A 21,075-nucleotide genomic window follows, 5' to 3' on the forward strand; every position below is an offset into this window, starting at 1 on the left:
TTAAAATATTTATATGTAAAAATTAGTAATAATGAGTTGACAGTAGAAGAGATCGTATATTGGCCACTGTTTAAGAAAACGTAATTTTATTAAATGTAGGTAATATTGACATTTTTTTAAAAACATGTTTATATTGACTTAAGTAATTTAAATTATTAATATTACTGTAATAATGGTCGATATTTGTACTATTTAAAATTATTATTATTATTGTAGGCATCGATGTTTGTATTGAATAATTTGTTTTGTGGAGTATGAAACATCTAATACCTATAAATAATATAATATAATAATTATAGATGAAAATTTAATAAAATATTTAAATTATATTTTCGGACTTTTTATTCATTTTTTTTTCAAAATGGACTTTTTATCCCCGGACTTTTTGACCGATTACCGCATGTAACAGAAAACATATTATCTATAATGAAATAATTTTTGTTGTAATGTTAAAACGTTAATGAAAATCAAGAAGTTATTTTTTTTAAATATCAATATATTTTTGTAGTAAATTGATTTTAAACGTAATGACAAAAAAAAAAAATACCTATTATTTTTGAGAATTTTCAAACACAAGTAAATCTCAAATCCATAAAATTTTTATAATTTTTTCATATGGCTAACTTGTATTTATTTTTCGTTTTTATTTGTAAATTATTTCTATTACACTCTTCATATTTGCAGAGAGTACCTATAATGGTGCTCCTATATCAACTTAATGCACTTTGGCCATAGGTGCAATTTTTACAATTAAATAAAGAATATTGCGACGTTGAATCAGAATATTTTGTTTAATGATGAAATTATTTCTTTAACGTATAGATGATTTTTTAACTATACTTCTACATCATTTTATTCAAATCTCGGTTTTAGAGATTATATTTCTAAATATACCCAAAACCAGTGGCGAATTATTACAGTATACTTAATACATATATGTACGTATATTCATTTAACAGCGGTTCCCGACCTTTTTAGTTGTACGGACCACCAATTATGTGTAAAAAAAATTTTTGAGGCCCACTAACAGCACACATATAAAACATATAACCTATTATATATATTTTGTATTCATATGCATAAAATATATAATATTTAATATTATATGGTTCACGGTCCAGTACCATGCTGCTCGTGTCCCATAGGTTGGGAACCGCTGAATTTATACGATTCGAACAACCTCGTCGAACAATAACACAATAATTGGACACTCAGTAGTTCTAATTTATTTTTTCAGATATTTTTATTGCTATTATTGTTAAGATTCACTTAGAATAACAAATATAGATATAGTTGATTAAATTCATATTAAACAATTATTATACGCAAATTATATTTATAAATATAATAAAAATAATGATATACTACATAATACATTTTATATATATGTATCTTATAAAAAACGCTACAAAGTAAAAGTGTCATTATTATTATTTTTTAATGATTGTATAGTATATATTTTTAATTCCTTATTAGTAATTACTAATTATGCATCAGAATATTTTCAGAGTATCTACTTCGATATAATATAAAAATACAATCCTCAAAAGTAATAACAATAACAATAGTATAATAAAAATGGAAATTTTTTTTTTTCAAAAACATTGTTTAGTAATGACTTACAACAACATAAAATATAAATATTTTCAAAAATATTATAAAAGTTTTTGTAATAACGAGCGTTTTACATTGAACGAATTACGTATCTATGCGCGTATTATACACAGTATTATCACATAATATACTGCAGGCAGTCTGCAGCAGCTGCTATCGTTTACCCTATTTGGATCATAGATAATAAAGATAAAAAAAACTAATAATATAAATAATAATAAATTCTTTAATATCTATGATTGGGATATAATATTATACGGCCGTATTAGATGAGTCGGGCGAATCGTGTGGACCGCGCCCGTAGAATTTCGTACAGTGGCCCCTACTCTCGAAAGGATGAGTCTAACGCGGGCTAGGTTACTCGTAACCACCTCGTAAGCCAGCACTGTACGTCTACCGAAAAAACAAAAGAAAAAAAAACGCCTTAAAATACGATACAATAATCCAAACACGATGTTCAATATTTTCCCGACCCCATCAGATCCCATTGTGTATTGCAGCGTGGACAGCCGGACAGGTGGAGGTGAGATAGGGCGCTGCACACATTTTTTCGACGAACGACGACGGTCGGGAAAAGAGAGAGAGGCGCAGACGTCCCCACGGACCACTGTCATTGCTCGGAGCGTCGTGCGCTGCGCATGCGCGAGGGGCGTGCAAAACTGTATTTGACGGTTTTACCGGTAGCGGCGGCCGGAGTAGTTGGGCATTCTTGTTTTACCGGGTCGGTTAGTGTGTGTGCGCCGATCGTTGCCGACGTTCGCGTCCCGGTCTAGTCGTCGTCACCGACCGTTTCGTAGCAGTACCTGCCCGCGTACATTTTCAGACGTTCGCTCCTAATCGGCTCTTGGTTATCCTCTTATCCCCCCCCCCGTAAGTCTGCTTCTACGCGCGTGTGAAACCAAAGTTTTTCGAAACCGTAAACTCGTATAGCTGAGCCACTCGAGTCGTTAACCGCGCGTGTGTGTTTGTGCACACTTACGTCGTGCATGCGTACAATGCTTGTACGCTTCGTTGTCGGTTTTTAAGCTTTTACGTGCGATCACAAATATAGGTACGTCACCAATAAATAATTATCGTTGATAATCAAAAGGCTCCCGGTTGAAGATGGAACCGATGCAATCGCAGTAAGTTGAAATCGGCCGAATAACACTCGAGAACTAAAAAGATGATCACGACCTCGTCAATAATATTCCAAAACCGACAATAAGAGATTTTTTGGTCGGGAGGTCGTTAAAGTTCGGAAGAGCTGATGCTCCTCGAGTACCCTTCACCTAGTTGATTGATTATGCCGTTGGCGGGAATTCGGAAGAGAAGCGTTTGAAGGACAATGAATGGCCGTTTCGTGTGCATTTTTGTTTAACTCTGTAAACCAGTGGTTCCTAACCTCTTCTATCCTACGGCCCCTTTGTAGGTTTTCAAAAATCTCGCGCCCACCCCCCCCTCCTATAAATACAATGTTTCTATACCTGACAGGAGTCGATAACTGATAAGAGTAGCGTCCTCTTTGTAGTTTGTTTATCAAAACATTCAATACGGTTTGGATATTAACAACTGTTTACAATTAAACAATAGTTACTGATCACTGTTAAACATTTTTTCGTTACATATAGATTAATGAATTGCTCTTTAAAACTCATGACGTAGCAACTGAAATCACATAATAATTAATAATTATTAAGCTTCAACATTTTTGTTACATGTATACAGATGAATGCATAACTTGGTGCTTCATTTTCCAATTATTCGTCATCGTGACAATTATGTGGGTAGGTACTGCACAACGAATTGAATATGATACAATACAATGAGTTGTTAATGTTTCAGTATGTAGAAACGTTATTCTTGTATACTATGTCTAAATTTATTTCTTAAATTGTGTATATTAATTTTAAACACCTTTCTATTTTCTATTTATTTTAACAACTTCAGCACCGTGATGAATAGTACATACATATTATTATAATTTCTAAGATTAAAATTGACTAAAGGAACATTTACATTGTTTTATGTTAGAATATTATATATCTACTTACCTCATTGCATTATTTTATAATTAACATATTTGAATTTTTTTTCAGATTTGTTCAGTAGTTTTCTTTTGTGTATTTTTGGGGATATAAATATTAAATCATACACAAAAACAATTTAGTCAAGAGTACATTTTTTTAACATTCATTATAGAAGATCATTGTATATTGGCATTGATAAATAAAAGTTCCTTAAATTAAACCAATAAATAATAATTCATCAGACAACAAAACACATAAGTTGTGGTAAGAAATTGTTTATCTGTATAGATTATATATGAATAAAAGTTCAAATTAGGTTAAATAATAGCTACTTAAAAAAAGTATTTATAAAAATATTATGGCTATTTGATAATAAATTATGGTAATGATTGATTAATGATTATATTTTATTTTATATTTCTAGTCATACTACATCTTTTATAAATTCTACATCAAACGTGAATATAAAAGGAATATTACACAACTTTTCACAATACAAAAATAGATGTTTTCAAACAAATTATCAACAGCAACAACTTATTCAACTGTAAATTCTATACCATAAATACAGGTAATTTAAATAATACAATTTCTAATTTTTCATCATCATTAAAAATTTAAATTAGTGCATGTACTATTGTATAATGTAGGTGGTCTTAATTATAAAAATAATGTATTTTATATGTAACTAGCTTATATACACAAATATTTACAACTTCAAATCATAAGTTTTTTTTTAATAAGATGATTTTATTATAAATTGTTATAAAATAGTAGATAGGATACTGTATGTTTTAAGAGGAAACTACATTGACAAACATTTCTTTGTTATACAAACATAACAGATTTGAGCATTCAGTATCAGTATAAGTATAACACATTATGACGTGTTGTTAGCAATATTATATTGAATTTATTAACTATTGGCTTTTTTAATATTTTAATCTTTAAGCTAGATATCAGTATATTCAATTTATAATGTTATATGTATATCGTATCTTGCTTACAAATTATAAAATCTAAAAAAAAACTACAAGCTAAAGTGATAATATTTTTACCTCTAACAATTTTTTTTTTTTTTTAGGTAAATTTACTTAAATATAAAAGTTAACAATGCAAATGCAAATTTGCATTTGTATCTTTTAAGATAAATGCCTTTGTGGTGTTCTCGTAAATAACTATAAACACAATTGCTTAATTCGATCAAGTACACATCATTAAATGTTATTAAATATTTGTCTATATGAGTGAGATTTCCTTGTTTAGTTCCTTAAATAAATGAACTGTTAAATTTAGAAATTGATACCTAACAACTTGATTTTTCTACTTAATTGTATTGTTCTGTCATTATAAAATGTTCACATAGAACATAGTATATTTTGTTACATGAATTGTTGTGATTGAAATGATTTGTTACCAATACTATATCATGTTTATTAATTAATTAATTTTTAATGATGTCTTCTAAAGTTCTAACTATTTTATTTTGTGGATACTTGATGTGATACAAAATACAAAAATAAACAGACTCAAATATATTGTTTATCCATGTATTCCAAGTACAATTTTATTTCCAAGGCCTAATCTAGTCTAAGGATCTAGATACATTATGCTTTTGAACTCACTTAATAAACATTACATTTTAAAATCTTATAAAAACTGATTACATTCATTTAATTATATATATTTTGTTTGTTACATTACTTATAGGTACATAATAAAGTATATATTTTTTTTATGTGTGTGCATTTCACTTGTACCATAAATGACTTCTTATTTTAAATTACAATCTCTCTTTTTTACCAACAATCCTTTTGTTATAATTGTCATGCACCAGCTCAAATTCAAAAAATGGTAGAATATAGAATATTATTTATATAGATAACTTATAAAACCTTTAATCTATGAGCTTTAAATTAAGGTTAATGACTCTATAACCAGTATAACCAAATCACATTATTATTATTATTTATTTATTATATTTTATTCACTTATTATTTTATAATTTTCAATACTTTTTAACTAAAATATTAAAGTACAGTTTAAATTTTTTTCTAAATACAAACTATTATCATAATATATTCTTTGAATTTTCTACTTCTTATAATTTTTAACTTGAAAAAAAATATCATGTCATCAAAATAATAAGACAGTTGTGTACATGCTTATAAAGTTATAAATTGTCTAGCTTAAAAGGATGTTACACCTATGTGTGTTGTCTCCATCTTATAAACATATAATTAAGCATATTTGTGTTTAGTAAAACCAAGTATGTTATTCAGTGAGAACTATTTGTGCTAAAATATTAGCTTTTTTCTATATTTATAATTCAATTATTTATTTGTTTTATTGAAATAAATTTGAAATGGTTCATTCACATTTAATGTTTTTTAAATACTAAAATTATTTACCTTAATACAGTAGTTCTCAACCAGGGTGACACAAAAAATCAACAATAAAAGGAAAAAAATTTAAAAATAAATACATTTTTGTGAAAAAAATCATATTATTATATTCATATTAATATCAACGTTTTGAACGATTTTTTCTGTGTACTGTGTTTTTTTTTTTTTCTAATAGAATAATTTTTAAATATAAAGCTAAGATTGTTTATTATTTTAATGTTAGGGTGAAGCTGTGCTTGATTTTAGTTGTTAAAGGTGACATGAATCAAAAAAGATTGAGAACTACTGCCTAATACCTACTTTATTATCTAACTAAATTTGTTCTTTTCTTTCTTAGATTTATTTTAAAGTATACAACCCATTGCATTTTTAGATAGGTAATAATTAAATAGTATATAATTATAAAACTTTTGTCAATTGTTTTAGAATTTATATTATATAATGCTTGAATAAAAAAAAAATGCATGCAGTATTAGTTAATTGTTTTTTTGTTTTTATTTTAAACTATCATAATTATATCACATATATTTATAATTATCTTTCTTTAAGTTACAATAATAAGATTTTAACAAATAAAAATAAAAATTAGGTTACTCACTGTATTTTACAAATTAATTTCATATCATTCAAACTAAACCATTCTAAATTAATAATTAATCAAAACTTACACTCCATTTTCAAACTTCTATAGTTTTAATCTAAATAATTTAAAATATATCAATTACTTTCTTTGAGAATATTAAATTATTAAAATTTTACCGTTAAATTTTGGATGAATGGTTTTAATCAGTGTTAGTATTAAATGCCCAAATAAAAATAGTTTTACGCTTAGTATCTAATCTGCTTTATTTATTTTATTATTTTTATAATCCATCGATAACCTACTAAATATATTATTTGCTTTTATTGTTTCAGCCACAAACTCACAAGTGTTAAATGACAAACGCTCATTAACTGATTAATTCATCAAAATATAATGTTTATCATGCGTATTAAAAAGTCAATTCAAGAGAAAAGGAAGCAGTGGTCTTGGGCTGAAGACATTCATCCTGATGACATCAACGATAGTCATATTAGTCAAACGTTTTTTTTGGAACATCCCAGATGTAAACCACTATCTAACCATCGTTCTTGTAGAAACAACCCATTCTGCTTATCCGGATTAGGAGAACAACGTTGGCTTCAAAATAATATCTTTCCAGTTAAAGATTCAGAATTAGAAATTCGAGAAATAAATTCTTTTTGTGGTTTGAAAAATTTAGGAGCAACATGTTACATTAACAGTTTGCTCCAGTTATGGTTCCACAACTTACAAGTTAGAAATGCTATATTGAAATGGAATCCTATGGAAGATGAGACTGAAAAACATAACCCAACTCTTTTCATTGAAAACGGATATGAACCAACAACTTCTGTTGGCCAATTACAATTAATATTTGCATTAATGCTAAAAGGGAAACAAAAGACAATAAATCCAGAAGCTTTCATAAAATCTTTAAAAATAGATACAACAATAGAACAAGATGCAGAAGAGTTTTCTAATTTATTATTAACAACACTAGAAAATAAATTTAATGAACAAACAAATATATCTGTTAGAAAAATGGTAGAAAACAATCTTTTAGGTGGATATCAAAGTATAATTACATGTTTGACGTGTAAAACTGAATCTGCAAGTCATTCTACATTTAGACATCTAAGCTTAAGCATTGAAGGTCATCAAACTTTAAATGATAGTTTGAAAGATTACTTTAAAGCAGAACTTCTTGCTGGAGATGACCAATATTATTGTGATCAATGTCAAGGAAAACAAAATGCTACACGTAAAATGTATTTGAATAAATTACCTGAAGTGTTTAGTTTTCAACTAATGCGGTTTGTTTACAATAAAAAATCAATGCAAAAAATAAAACTTAACTCATTTATAAGATTCCCGCAAACTTTAGACATGACACAATATTTAAGTTTACCTAAGAAACATAATGCAACTTTAAGAAAAAATTATAAGTACAACTTATATGCAGTACTTATTCATAAAGGCTCCAGTGCTAATTGTGGTCATTATGTTGCACAGATCAAAGATAATGCTACAAAACAATGGTATCAATTCAACGATGATAAAGTAGAAAAGCTAACCATTAAAGGTTTTAATTTATGTACTGATGATGAGCTTAACAAATTTAAGTCAATGAAAAATATTAAAAATCCCAAGGAAGAATTACAATCTACTGATGCATATATGTTAGTTTACTTGAAAGATATAAAAACTAAAAATCAGAAAACCAAATCAATTTCCTGCAATTTATCGCCAAGATTAACTCAGTTGGTTAACACTTGTAACACAAATTTTGAAAATAAAATATTAGAAGGCAAACAAGGCAAAATATTTGAGCAACAAATATTAAGTTTAATGAACGATATAAAAAATAATTGTGTAAACGAAGTTGGTGATATTATTTCTGTGCAGTGGCTGAAATATTTGATGAAAGTGAACCCAAATGAGACTGTCAAGAAAATAGACAACTATGCAATATTATGTAAACATAACCTACTGGATCCTGAAAAAGTAAGTTCAGTCAAATATATTGGATCAGACTTAGCAGATAAACTCTATGGTCTATTTCAAGGGGGTCCAAGATTGAAGTTAATGTCGTCATTATGTAAAGTATGCGTTAGAAATAAATGTGCTCGAATGTATACAAAAATTTTAATTCTAAATCAAAATGAATCTATTGCTACAATCTTAGACAATTGGTCCCAAAATGACAATACAAATAGTAAAAATAGAGAAACAAGTTACTGGGTAGGCAATGAAACAATTAAATACTGGCATAAAAAGTATTTTGAGTCATTTAAAACATTTCTCAACACTAGTGATGTACTACCTAATATGACATTGCCAATTAACTACGAAACATTGTCCGCAGAATGTGAACCGTATAGCAGTTTATGCAAACAAATTAAAGTTAGTGAAGATATGAAACAGGAAAATGTTCATGTGGCCATCGATGCGGAAAATATGATTAATCTTGGATACAATAATAATTGTTCTGGAGAGTCAGACACAGAGGCCAAGTGGAAAGACAATTCATTACTTAATACAAACTTTGATGAAGCACTTAACAACAACTGTTATGCTTATTTGCAAAACATGAATAATACTGAACATATTAGGCCATGGAGATTCAATAGTGACATTATATGCAAGCATGGAAACATGACTATTGAAAAAGATTCAAAGAAATTGGTGCCAAAAGAAGTAATAGATATATTCCAAACCTACTTCCCAAAAGTATCATGGTTTGATAAAAGTACATTACCATGTAACATGTGTAAGAATATAGAATTTCAGGTTAGGATGTACAAGTGTATACGTATTCTTCTGGCAAAAATAGAAAATTACATTTTTAATGACTTACTGTGGAATAGTGAAAGAGATGTTTTTTCAATACAATATTCCCCATATGCCTGCATTTCTCCTGAATTTTTGGAAACTTTCCGGAACTTTGTCAGATCTCCATTAGAGGGTCCAGTCCCTATTATGATCAAGAATAAAATATTGCTTTGCAATGATCACAACAAATTGCTTTACCATCCAATGTTAAGTCTAAGTCCAACAGAGTATGATTATAATAAATTGGTTTTTGTAACAAAAAAAGAATGGAATTTTCTTTTAAAATGTTTTGAAGTTGATTTTGGTATATTTGTAAACTTTAATGATCAAAATCTTTTTACATTTTCAAAACCAGAAGTATGTGAAACATGCCGCCAGAAGAAAATGCAAGAAGATAAAATGAATGAATTAAAATACATTAATGTGGAAATATTCATTAAAGTGGATGATAGTGAAGATCAGAATGGCAACTGTTTGAAGAAATTCAAACAAAATCCTTCTATGTCAGTGAATAGTATTAATAGTTCAAATATTGCTTCGACTTCAATGAACAATAACAATATAGTGACTCAGAGTAAATTTACAAGGAGTGAACAAAAAAGACTGCCAAGAGTTGAGTCCATCATGATCTCATTTTATGAAACGGTGCTTGAACTCAAATTAAAGATCATGAAGGTGTTTAATGTTTTTCCTGTTAATCAATGTTTAAAAACTACAGAAGGAGTAGAGTTGCAGAACGACGATGCAACTATGGAAGAACTTAATATCCTTCCTCAATCGGTGATATTAGTCCAATTTAATGAAGAAAAAATACATAAGTCAAAAGTCATTACTACACAAGAGACTGGTTTTAAAGGTACTGAGCTTATGCGTTTTTAGTCTGAAATAATTTTGTTTTTTATTCATATTTTATTATACAAAAATTACCTATATTATACTCGTATTGTTAACTTTTTACTGTAACAAATGGAATTGTATAAGTTGTACATAGAATGTTATCACTTATTGTGTATTATTTACTTTAATGCATTTTCTTTATGCATTAAGTTTTTTTTGTTTTAATTTATAAATAAATAATTTTATTTCTTAGAAAAATAATTAATTTACTATAATGTGTATGTCTATTTTTGTTGATTTATGTTCCGTAGTATTCATTTTTATTAATTTTTAAATATAAAATATATGAATTCCGTATGGTTTGTTTTAAACTTAATATGCAATTTAAATATGCAGATATTTTTTATAATTATAATTTTGTATTTTTCTTAAATTATGGTGTATTTAAGTTAAGAAAAAAAAATATTACATTAAGTATGTTAATTTGTATTCTATTCAGATAAATACTTTTAAACATCATTAATGACATTATATTTACTATTTTCATTGTGCTAAATATATTTTTATTATTATTTTAATTCTAATATATACATTATTATTTTAAAAAAGAAATTCAATCTAATGTAAAAGTTCTAATTTAATTAATTAAAATTAATAAGATACTTATCTTCTCAATAGTATCAGTCAATAGGGTAGCCAGAAATTTCCCAAGGGATTTAATGACCATGTTCTTATTTTGCTCTTCAGTCATCACTAAAAAATATTACCTTGGAGCAGTAAAACTATAAGTGCGCCGAAAATCGTTAACCGTATGTATTCGTACTTTTTTTCGTAGATAGTGTACTAATGTGTTATCACTATTCACTGCATCAAATCAATCAGACTTGTGTCGATGGGCACGTGACAATAGCACTACAAGAAATAAAGCCACTTGCTCACTAAAAAAAAAAACATGATTAAAAGTATAATTATTGTGCCAAAACGCCGTTATAAATAATATTGTAGAGTGCAGGTGTCGTAACCTGGAGGTAATGTTTACAAGATGCCAAACAGCACTTGCGGCCAACTTGTCGTATGTTATGTTTGACTCCTTACTCCTTAGCAGAAGGTAAGATAGAGGTATTCGGACTGGAATGACTGTAGCTACACAAAACTACTTTTTTTATGACGTGAAAAAGACTCGCGTCGTTGTCCCGCGTGGCTCAGTCGAACGCTGTAAGCAAAAAGAAAACGAAGCTTTCGAAGTCGCCAGCATCGTGACATTCGCGGTAAGTTCGGCGATGGGGACGATATCGTCGGTAAAATGGAGGAACGTATTGTATAAACCTCAGCGGACGTAAAATAATACAAAAACGAATACAGTATAAAAATAATTACGAATATAATATAAAGGTAAACTTCAAGTTGCAAAAATGTTAACGGTGGTCGATCGTTCGACCCAGTAAAGTGGTGATGCGACCTTGTATCACCATAATATAATATAAGTAGGTATGATAACAGTTCGCGCGCGAACGCCTCGAACACGATTTTGAAATATTTAAATCGCCGCGAATAAAATTCGTTAGAACACAAAGCTTGCATACTATTATTACATTTTACGCGATTAAAATTCGCTCCAAATCGGCCAAAACAACGTGTTTAATTTTAGCTGTTTTGGGCGATTGTTCGCCTATAATCGCAAACGATAACGAATTTTATGCGCACGTAGTACGTCATATTATTATAGTGACATAATGTGAATCTTACACTGGCTGTTTAATTTTAAACAGAGGTTCGCGGCGAATTATAATCGCATCCATGCGCGAATTATTCACCTAGTGTACCTTAATAAACGTTATAAAACTGTATAAATGTAATAACGTTATATTTTATTATTTTTATGGATGTAATCAAACTATAAATATGTATAAATTATAATAGGCAACAAATTAAATGATGTGGCTTCTTTTAAGCAAAATGGCAGAAGGTTTGAACTCCCCCTAAGATACACACACCACTGTATTATTATTATTATTATTTTATTTAATTTTAATTTTATATAATGAAATACTGGACTCCACTGAGAAGACTTGTGTGGGGGCCTTGCATTAAAAATTAGTACCTATTTCTTATTATGTTCTAATTTTTAATTAATTTTCATAGAACTGTCAAGTATCGGTAAGTATATTTAAAAATTTCATTGCAATTATGTATCGTGTTTTTGACATTTTACATTTTTTTGTAAAGAGCTTTAATTATACTTCAAAAACATTGAGACCAGTTTAAAAAGCCACCCATCTAAATGTGAAATGTGTAGGTAAAATAAATATTGATAAATTATCAATATCTAGATCGGATTTATATTCTCTTAAAATCCATAAAATATGATGTTTTTATGTTGATTTAAAATACACAATACACTCTTAATTTCTTTTGAATATACTGGTATTGTGTAATTAAAAAAAAAAAACCATTATCTTTTTAATTTTTAATACGTGTGTAAACATACCTATTCAATTTAAATTTGCTAATAATAAAAAATGTTTTCAATTCACACTGTTGAAACTATAAAATTTAGATTTTTAAATGTTGAGGTACCATAGTATAAATTATTGAATATACTGGCAATGTGCAATTTTAAAAAAAAAAACAATTATCTTTTTAAATTTTATTATGTGTGTAAACATACCTACTTCAATTTAAATTTGCTAATAAATCATAATATTTTCATACATTTTATACTGTATTTTTTTTTTGAGATTTTTAGGGCGTTAAAATCTCAGCCTTAGACTTAAAACTATTTGTTGTAGATATTACTGTTGCTGTTTCAGTTGTGTGGCGCGTAAGTTGTCGTTCTGAAATGAGTTCAAATGTTTACTAGGAACCTATGCGGCCGAATATGTCATCGTCGGTATCCGAACAGTCAGGTGTTTGGCGGCGCTCCCGCTCGCCACATGAAAATCGCAGTGACACTCATCGCCTCCGACAAGGCTCTTGGTACCTACATGAAATCGGTCGATCGACCCCTAAGAACTAAACAGCAATTGGCGTGATATCACAGTTACAATATTTCAATAACATTATAAAATATATTACAATACTTACCTACTGACATTGTCGAAGTCGATCAACATTTCTTGGGGTATCCGATGGATTTATGACCAGGAGTCTAGCCGGAACGACGAGCGCCGCCGTAATTTTTGGACGGCGAGTGCACCGCCGCCGAACACCGGGCTCTTCGGGCCGCGATGCTGACGTATTCGGCCGCATAGGTTCCTAGTAAATTATGAGTCTCATTTCAGAACGACAACTTACGCGACGACACAACCGCAACAGCAACACCAACATTAACAGATCGTGGCAACAATAATATTAATAATTGTTGTTGTATTTATTGTTGTTGGCCATGTTATTGCATTCCGTGTACAATACACGACGACCGTGATTGAAATTTGCATCGCATTCTTGCAGAGTTATAACCTCGCCGTTTTCCAGCCGAGTAAAAGAGAAAAAAATAGAAAAAAGGCCGAACGATCACGATTCACGACCGTATCATTAACGTAATAATGGTTGGAGGTTAGCAGGGATCGTGGGCGTTTTTTTTCAAAATTATTGTAGTTCAATATTATATCAAATATATTGTACTTCATTGCGGTATGGAATTATTAGCACTGTATGTAGTCCTGTATGGCTATATCGCACTATGAGGTACAACACACTACTAAGTGGACAACTGCTTTGATTTGCAGTATTATTCGGTAATAACTAGGGCTTGATGCCCAAAAAAATCTCAAAAAATGCCCTAAAAATGCAACAAAAAAAAAAAATAAATAACTTAAATATAGGTACCTATAATCAGTATAAATTAATAAAAAAATTAATTAACAATTATTTTATTTTTAACACACTCGAAAGACAATTTAGCCACTACAGATTTGCAGAATCCATAAACAAGCATTGAATGAAAATTTGTCAAAAACTGTAAAATTTGTATAAGGTTCACCCATTGTATGGCTTTCATTTATTATAGGTATATATATTAGATACTGAGTGAAGCGATGAATGTATTGGTTTTACAATGATGTGTTTTTTTGTGTCTGTCATCACCTTTTAGAATAGTAAAAATGCTTAGATATTCTTCAACAGTAGCTTTTCTGATAGAAAATTAAATCTAGTTGGTATTTTGCGGGGGTGTAAATCTAAAAAATATATAAATACAGTTATTTTTACTGATATTTTAAATTAAAATTTGGATAAAATTACATATTAAAACCAAGAATAAGAATTTTAATTATTTTGTTCCAATTTAAAAATATTATTTATTGGTATATGAAACTTTTAGACTATACTATAGACTGACTGACCGTCTTTTCTCAGATTATACCAACACATATTATTACACTGTTTGTTTGTGAAAGCTCTCCTCATTTAATCCATTACCTATCATCGAGTTATATAAAAACTAAATGCCTTATGAGTACCTATGTCAAATTTGAGAAACATTTTGATAACGGTAGAAAAACAAAAATTCAAATATGGAATGATATTAGTGCTAAACTCAATAAATTTGGATTTTCTGTAACAGGTAACAATAAAATGATCACCTGATTAACCATTAACAAAAACAAAATAAATACAAAAAAAAAAAAAAAGTAGTTAGTGATCATCTTGAAAAAATAGTTAATCATATTGCTGAATTTAATGAAATATTTAAAAATTTGGTTCAAACTGAATCTGAAAAAAAATGATCTGCTTAAACGGTTTCTTAAATTTTTTTTTATATTTTATTTATAAGGCACATTAGTCTTTACATTTTTAAAATATGTTAAATTATGATACTATAGCGGGTACAATAAAAACAATAATCAATCTAACAAAATAATAAAACTTTTAATGATTATTACGGATTTAAACTTGCAATAGGTAATTAAAATATATGACAGTCAACGGATCAATGACAAATGTATTAATTAGATAAGTACTGTAAACATTTATTATAGTTTTATGTCCTAAATCGGTACTCCAACAGGTACTATTTTTATTATGTTTGTATTATGTAAACACACTATTTCCTTTTTACCTAGTTCATTTTAAATTTGCTAGTTAAAAAAAAAGTTTTCATTTGACACAGTTGAAACAATAAACATTACAATCATTCTTAAGTGTAGAGTAACTATAATATAATTTATTGAATAAAATGTTTTCATGAAGTATAAAAATATAAAATATTTTTAAAATAGTCTATTTTATGTTTGTACAGTGTAAACACTGTAAACACACCATTTCATTATTATATTGTTAATAGGCAATATAATAAACTTTCATATCACACAGACCACAGTTGAAATTATGACTATTAGAATCATTATTAAATGAAGAAAAATTATAATTTAACATTTTGTACAAAATGGTATTATTAAATTTAAAAAAAAATATGATATTTTTAGTAGTCAATATTATGTTTATACTGTGTAAAAACACTATTTCCTTTTTTTATTTTATTATTACGACTTATCTAAAAGGAAAAAACATGTTGTTGTATAACGAATATATTCCAATATTTGTTTTATATTTTTTTTATATTAAAAGAATCATAATAATACAATCTTATTAAATACTGCAGGTCTGTCCTAAACAATTCTGCATACTTTTAGTCAATTTATAAAATTGTTTTATACTGCAAGAAGTGCAAGGTTAGAATTAGTTTTAGTTTATTTGTATAAATTTAAAATTATTTATTAGATACCTATATATTAATATTAATTAATAATTATCATAAAGACTGTTTAATAAATTAAATCGACAAGGTGTTTATAGTATCTTAATATTTTATTAAAAAATAGAAATTAATAAATACATTAAAACCATAATTGTTATTATAATACAAAATTATAATTTCAAATGGAAGAAGACTGAATTAATAAATAGCACCAATATTATATTTTTGTTGTCTATTATATTTTTAATTATGTTATGTTGTGGCAGCTGATGGTTTATTGTTTTTTTTTACTTTTTAGTAGTATGAGATAGATAATTTACTTTTATAAACATTTGAGCAAATATATCAGCGATTATGAATGAAAATAAATCATTATTTACAATTCCATCGTATTCCTCTGTAAAAATGAAATGTTTTGTCCATCGATGGTGGCGGTAACGCCAAACGCGACTGCTCGTTTTTAAGATCGAGTCCGCGCTCCAGTATATCTTATCCATTTCAATGGTAATACGATATAAAATAGTGAAAACTGATAAGTGATAACTGATAATGATAACAACGGGTATATTATATTAAAATTTTAAATAAAAAACCGACACGGCAACACTAGAAACAAATAAAATAAAATAAATTATAAACTAAGAGATTTATGAGACAGCACCTGATCGCCTACAATACATTTCAAAACGTTAAATCAATGCAATTCACCAATCATGAGCAACCGTGAATAGTAGTTGTGAAGTACAGCTAAAATAAATAAATGGTAAGAATATTTCAATATATTTTTATTGTTTTGTTAATTTCGATAAATGATATTCTATAACCGCCGTTGATTATAGCCCAGGCTATAGTACATTGCACTTATGGAATTAACATACGAGGACTCGGATAATATTATCAATATTATCAATATAATACAACAATTAGGGACTAGACTGTTTTTAATTTAACAACCCTACTATTAAAGTCCATAATATTTATTTATTATTAATAATAAATTATTTATAATATGAGTAGCTATTAAATTAACTGAAGGTACGTAAGTCAACACAAATTAATCATATTTAATTTCAGATAGTAAAGAGGAACAGCTGAATGATTCTGGTACAACCGATAACAGCAAAGCAGTTGTCGAAGAAAAAAACTGTCAAGCAGCACCTATTAACAAGTACACTCGCCATAAAACAAGGAAACCCATCACAGTTGAAAAAGGAATTGAAGCAATAGACGGAATATTATTTAATTTTTTGATACGTAACACATGTTAGATTAGCAAAACAATTTTGTATTAGCAGACTATACAAAACATGTCCTTTTAGATTTTGAAAAAACTAGTGCATCGCACCAAAACTTTTCTGAACTCTCTAAGTTTAATTTCTATCTTATTATTATTACATTTTTTAGGCCAACAAAATTAAATAACTCCTTGTATTTTATTTATTATAGAATAGCAATACCATGGTATACAAACACAGGAAACACAATAAATACCAACATCACCTAGAGATAGAAACAAGAACTACAGCAGTAACCATGCATATACTATCAAATGTGAACTAAATTTTTCTCACAAGTTTCAATCTGAAGACATAAGTGAACCTAAAATTAAATGAACTAGAAGGGACTAGACTGATTATTATAACTTGTTGGGACATAAGGGGACAAAAATTAATCGTTTTTCCTTTTAGATAAACAAGATAAAATGTTGGATAATTCTAGCAAAACGTCAATAGCAGCAAAGGAGATACAGAGGAAATAACATATCTAACAGCACCAATCCACAAGTACATGAGCAATAAAACAAGAAAACCTAGAGTGGAAGCCATGATCAAGAACACCAGCTGAATATTATTTTATTATTTTGATACAAAACCCGTAACATTCGCCATCACCATTTTAAAAAATATTCTATACATAAAATATCCCTATAAGATTAACGTAAAATCAAAAACCAAATTTCATATAATAATAATTATGTGTGGAAATAAACAAACTCAATTCAGCTTTATAATAAAAAACCCATTTTTCATCGAACACATTTGCAATAACTACCATTAGCATCAATTTAAAAAGAGAGTAGGTAATTATAGTAAAACATTTTGTAAAAAATAAAAATATTTTTAATAATCCATATTATAATTGTCCTATGAAAACACACCATTTCCTTTTTTATTTTGTTAGTAACGATATAGGTTTTTATTTCACAAAGTTTAAACTATAAGCATTAGATTCATATTTAAATTTAGAGTAACCATAATATGACTGAATGAATATATTGAAAATGTGCAATTTAAATAAAATAGAATTTTCTTTTAAATTTTAATATATGAGTAAACATAACTTATTCATTTTTAATTTGCTAATTATAAAAAAAAGATTTTATTTCACAAAGACTAAACTATAACTATTAGAAGTATTTTTAAATGTTAAGTAACCATAATATGACTTAATGTATATATTGACAATGTGTGATTTAAATAAAATTCAATTTTCTTTTTAATTTTTAATATATGTGTAAATATACCTACATCAATTGAATTTTACTAATAAAAAAAAATGTTTTAAATTCACACTGTTCAAACTGTAATAATTAGATTCATTTTTTAATTTAGAATAACCATAATATGACTTAATGTATATATTGACAATGTGTGATTTAAATAAAATTCAATTTTCTTTTTAATTTTTAATATATGTGTAAATATACCTACATCAATTGAATTTTACTAATAAAAAAAAATGTTTTAAATTCACACTGTTCAAACTGTAATAATTAGATTCATTTTTTAATTTAGAATAACCATAATATGACTTAATGAATATTTTGACAATGTGCAATTTAAATAAAATACAATTTTCTTTTTAATTTTTAATATATGTGTTAACATACCTACATCAATTGAAATTTACTCATACAAAAAAATGTTTTAAATTCACACTGTTCAAACTGTAATAATTAGATTCATATTTAAATTAGAGTAACCATAATATGACTTAATGAATATATTGACAATGTGCGATTTAAATAAAGTACAATTTTCTTTTTAGTTTTTAATATATGTGTAAAATATAAAATAAATCAATTTTAATAAAAAAAAAAAAAAAATGTTTTCAATTCATTTTACTGTTTTAATTAGTTTCATTATTTAAATTTAGAGTAACCATAATATGACTTAATGAATATTTTGACAATGTGCAATTTAAATAAAGTACAATTTTCTTTTTAGTTTTTAATATATGTGTTAACATACCTACATCAATTGAAATTTACTCATACAAAAAAATGTTTTAAATTCACACTGTTCAAACTGTAATAATTAGATTCATATTTAAATTTAGAGTAACCATAATATGACTTAATGAATATATTGACAATGTGCGATTTAAATAAAGTACAATTTTCTTTTTAGTTTTTAATATATGTGTAAATATATCTACATCAATTTTAATTTAATAATAAAAAAAAATGTTTTAAGTTCACACTGTTCAAACTGTAATAATTAGATTCATATTTAAATTTAGAGTAACCATAATATGACTTAATGAATATATTGACAATGTGCAATTTAAATAAAATACAATTTTCTTTTTAATTTTTAATATATGTGTTAACATACCTACATCAATTGAAATTTACTCATACAAAAAAATGTTTTAAATTCACACTGTTCAAACTGTAATAATTAGATTCATATTTAAATTTAGAGTAACTATAATATGACTTAATGAATATATTGACAATGTGCGATTTGAATAAAGTACAATTTTCTTTTTAGTTTTTAATATATGTGTAAATATATCTACATCAATTTTAATTTAATAATAAAAAAAAATGTTTTAAGTTCACACTGTTCAAACTGTAATAATTAGATTCATATTTAAATTTAGAGTAACCATAATATGACTTAATGAATATATTGACAACGTGCAGTTTAAATAAAATACAATTTTCTTTTTAATTTTTAATATATGTGTAAATATACCTACATCAATTGAATTTTACTAATAAAAAAAAATGTTTTAAATTCACACTGTTCAAACTGTAATAATTAGATTCATTTTTTAATTTAGAATAACCATAATATGACTTAATGAATATTTTGACAATGTGCAATTTAAATAAAATACAATTTTCTTTTTAATTTTTAATATATGTGTTAACATACCTACATCAATTGAAATTTACTCATACAAAAAAATGTTTTAAATTCACACTGTTCAAACTGTAATAATTAGATTCATATTTAAATTTAGAGTAACCATAATATGACTTAATGAATATATTGACAATGTGCGATTTAAATAAAGTACAATTTTCTTTTTAGTTTTTAATATATGTGTAAACGTACATACATCAATTGAATTTTACTAATAAAAAAAAATGTTTTAAATTCACACTGTTCAAACTGTAATAATTAGATTCATATTTAAATTTAGAGTAACCATAATATGACTTAATGAATATATTGACAATGTGCGATTTAAATAAAGTACAATTTTCTTTTTAGTTTTTAATATATGTGTAAATATACCTACATCAATTTTAATTTAATAATAAAAAAAAATGTTTTCAATTCACACTGTTCAAACTGTAATAATTAGATTCATATTTAAATTTAGAGTAACCATAATATGACTGAATGAATATATTGACAATGTGCAATTTTAATAAAGTACAATTTTCTTTTTAGTTTTTAATATATGTGTAAATATACCTACATCAATTTTAATTTAATAATAAAAAAAAATGTTTTCAATTCACACTGTTCAAACTGTAATAATTAGATTCATATTTAAATTTAGAGTAACCATAATATGACTGAATGAATATATTGACAATGTGCAATTTTAATAAAATAGAATTTTCTTTTAAATTTTAATATATGAGTAAACATACCTTATTCATTTTTAATTTGCTAATTATAAAAAAAGATTTTATTTCACAAAGATTAAACTATAACTATTAGAAGTATTTTTAAATGTTAAGTAACCATAATATGACTTAATGTATATATTGACAATGTGTGATTTAAATAAAATTCAATTTTCTTTTTAATTTTTAATATATGTGTAAATATACCTACATCAATTTTAAATTAATAATAAAAAAAATGTTTT

The 21,075-nt window shown here is 26.7% G+C and overlaps 1 protein-coding gene across 3 annotated transcripts; it reads left to right on the forward strand.

The window, feature by feature from the left end:
- Positions 1–1,770: 1,770 nt before the first annotated feature.
- LOC114119668 (ubiquitin carboxyl-terminal hydrolase 48-like) lies at positions 1,771–10,560 on the forward strand. Of its 3 annotated transcripts, none has more exons than XM_050207511.1 (4): positions 1,771–2,738; positions 3,693–3,887; positions 4,048–4,194; positions 6,944–10,560. In XM_050207511.1, the coding sequence occupies exon 4, from the start codon at positions 7,005–7,007 to the stop codon at positions 10,299–10,301; it is 3,297 nt and encodes a 1,098-aa protein (XP_050063468.1). In that variant the 5' UTR covers positions 1,771–2,738; positions 3,693–3,887; positions 4,048–4,194; positions 6,944–7,004; the 3' UTR covers positions 10,302–10,560. The 3 variants fall into 3 exon arrangements, with proteins under 3 accessions (XP_050063468.1, XP_050063470.1, XP_050063469.1); XM_050207512.1 differs by lacking the exon at positions 1,771–2,738 and adding an exon at positions 2,751–3,380; XM_050207513.1 differs by lacking the exon at positions 3,693–3,887.
- The last annotated feature ends 10,515 nt before the right edge of the window (positions 10,561–21,075 follow it).

The sequence above is a fragment of the Aphis gossypii genome, chromosome X, assembly GCF_020184175.1.
Source record: "Aphis gossypii isolate Hap1 chromosome X, ASM2018417v2, whole genome shotgun sequence".
Taxonomy (NCBI): Eukaryota; Metazoa; Arthropoda; class Insecta; order Hemiptera; family Aphididae; genus Aphis; species Aphis gossypii.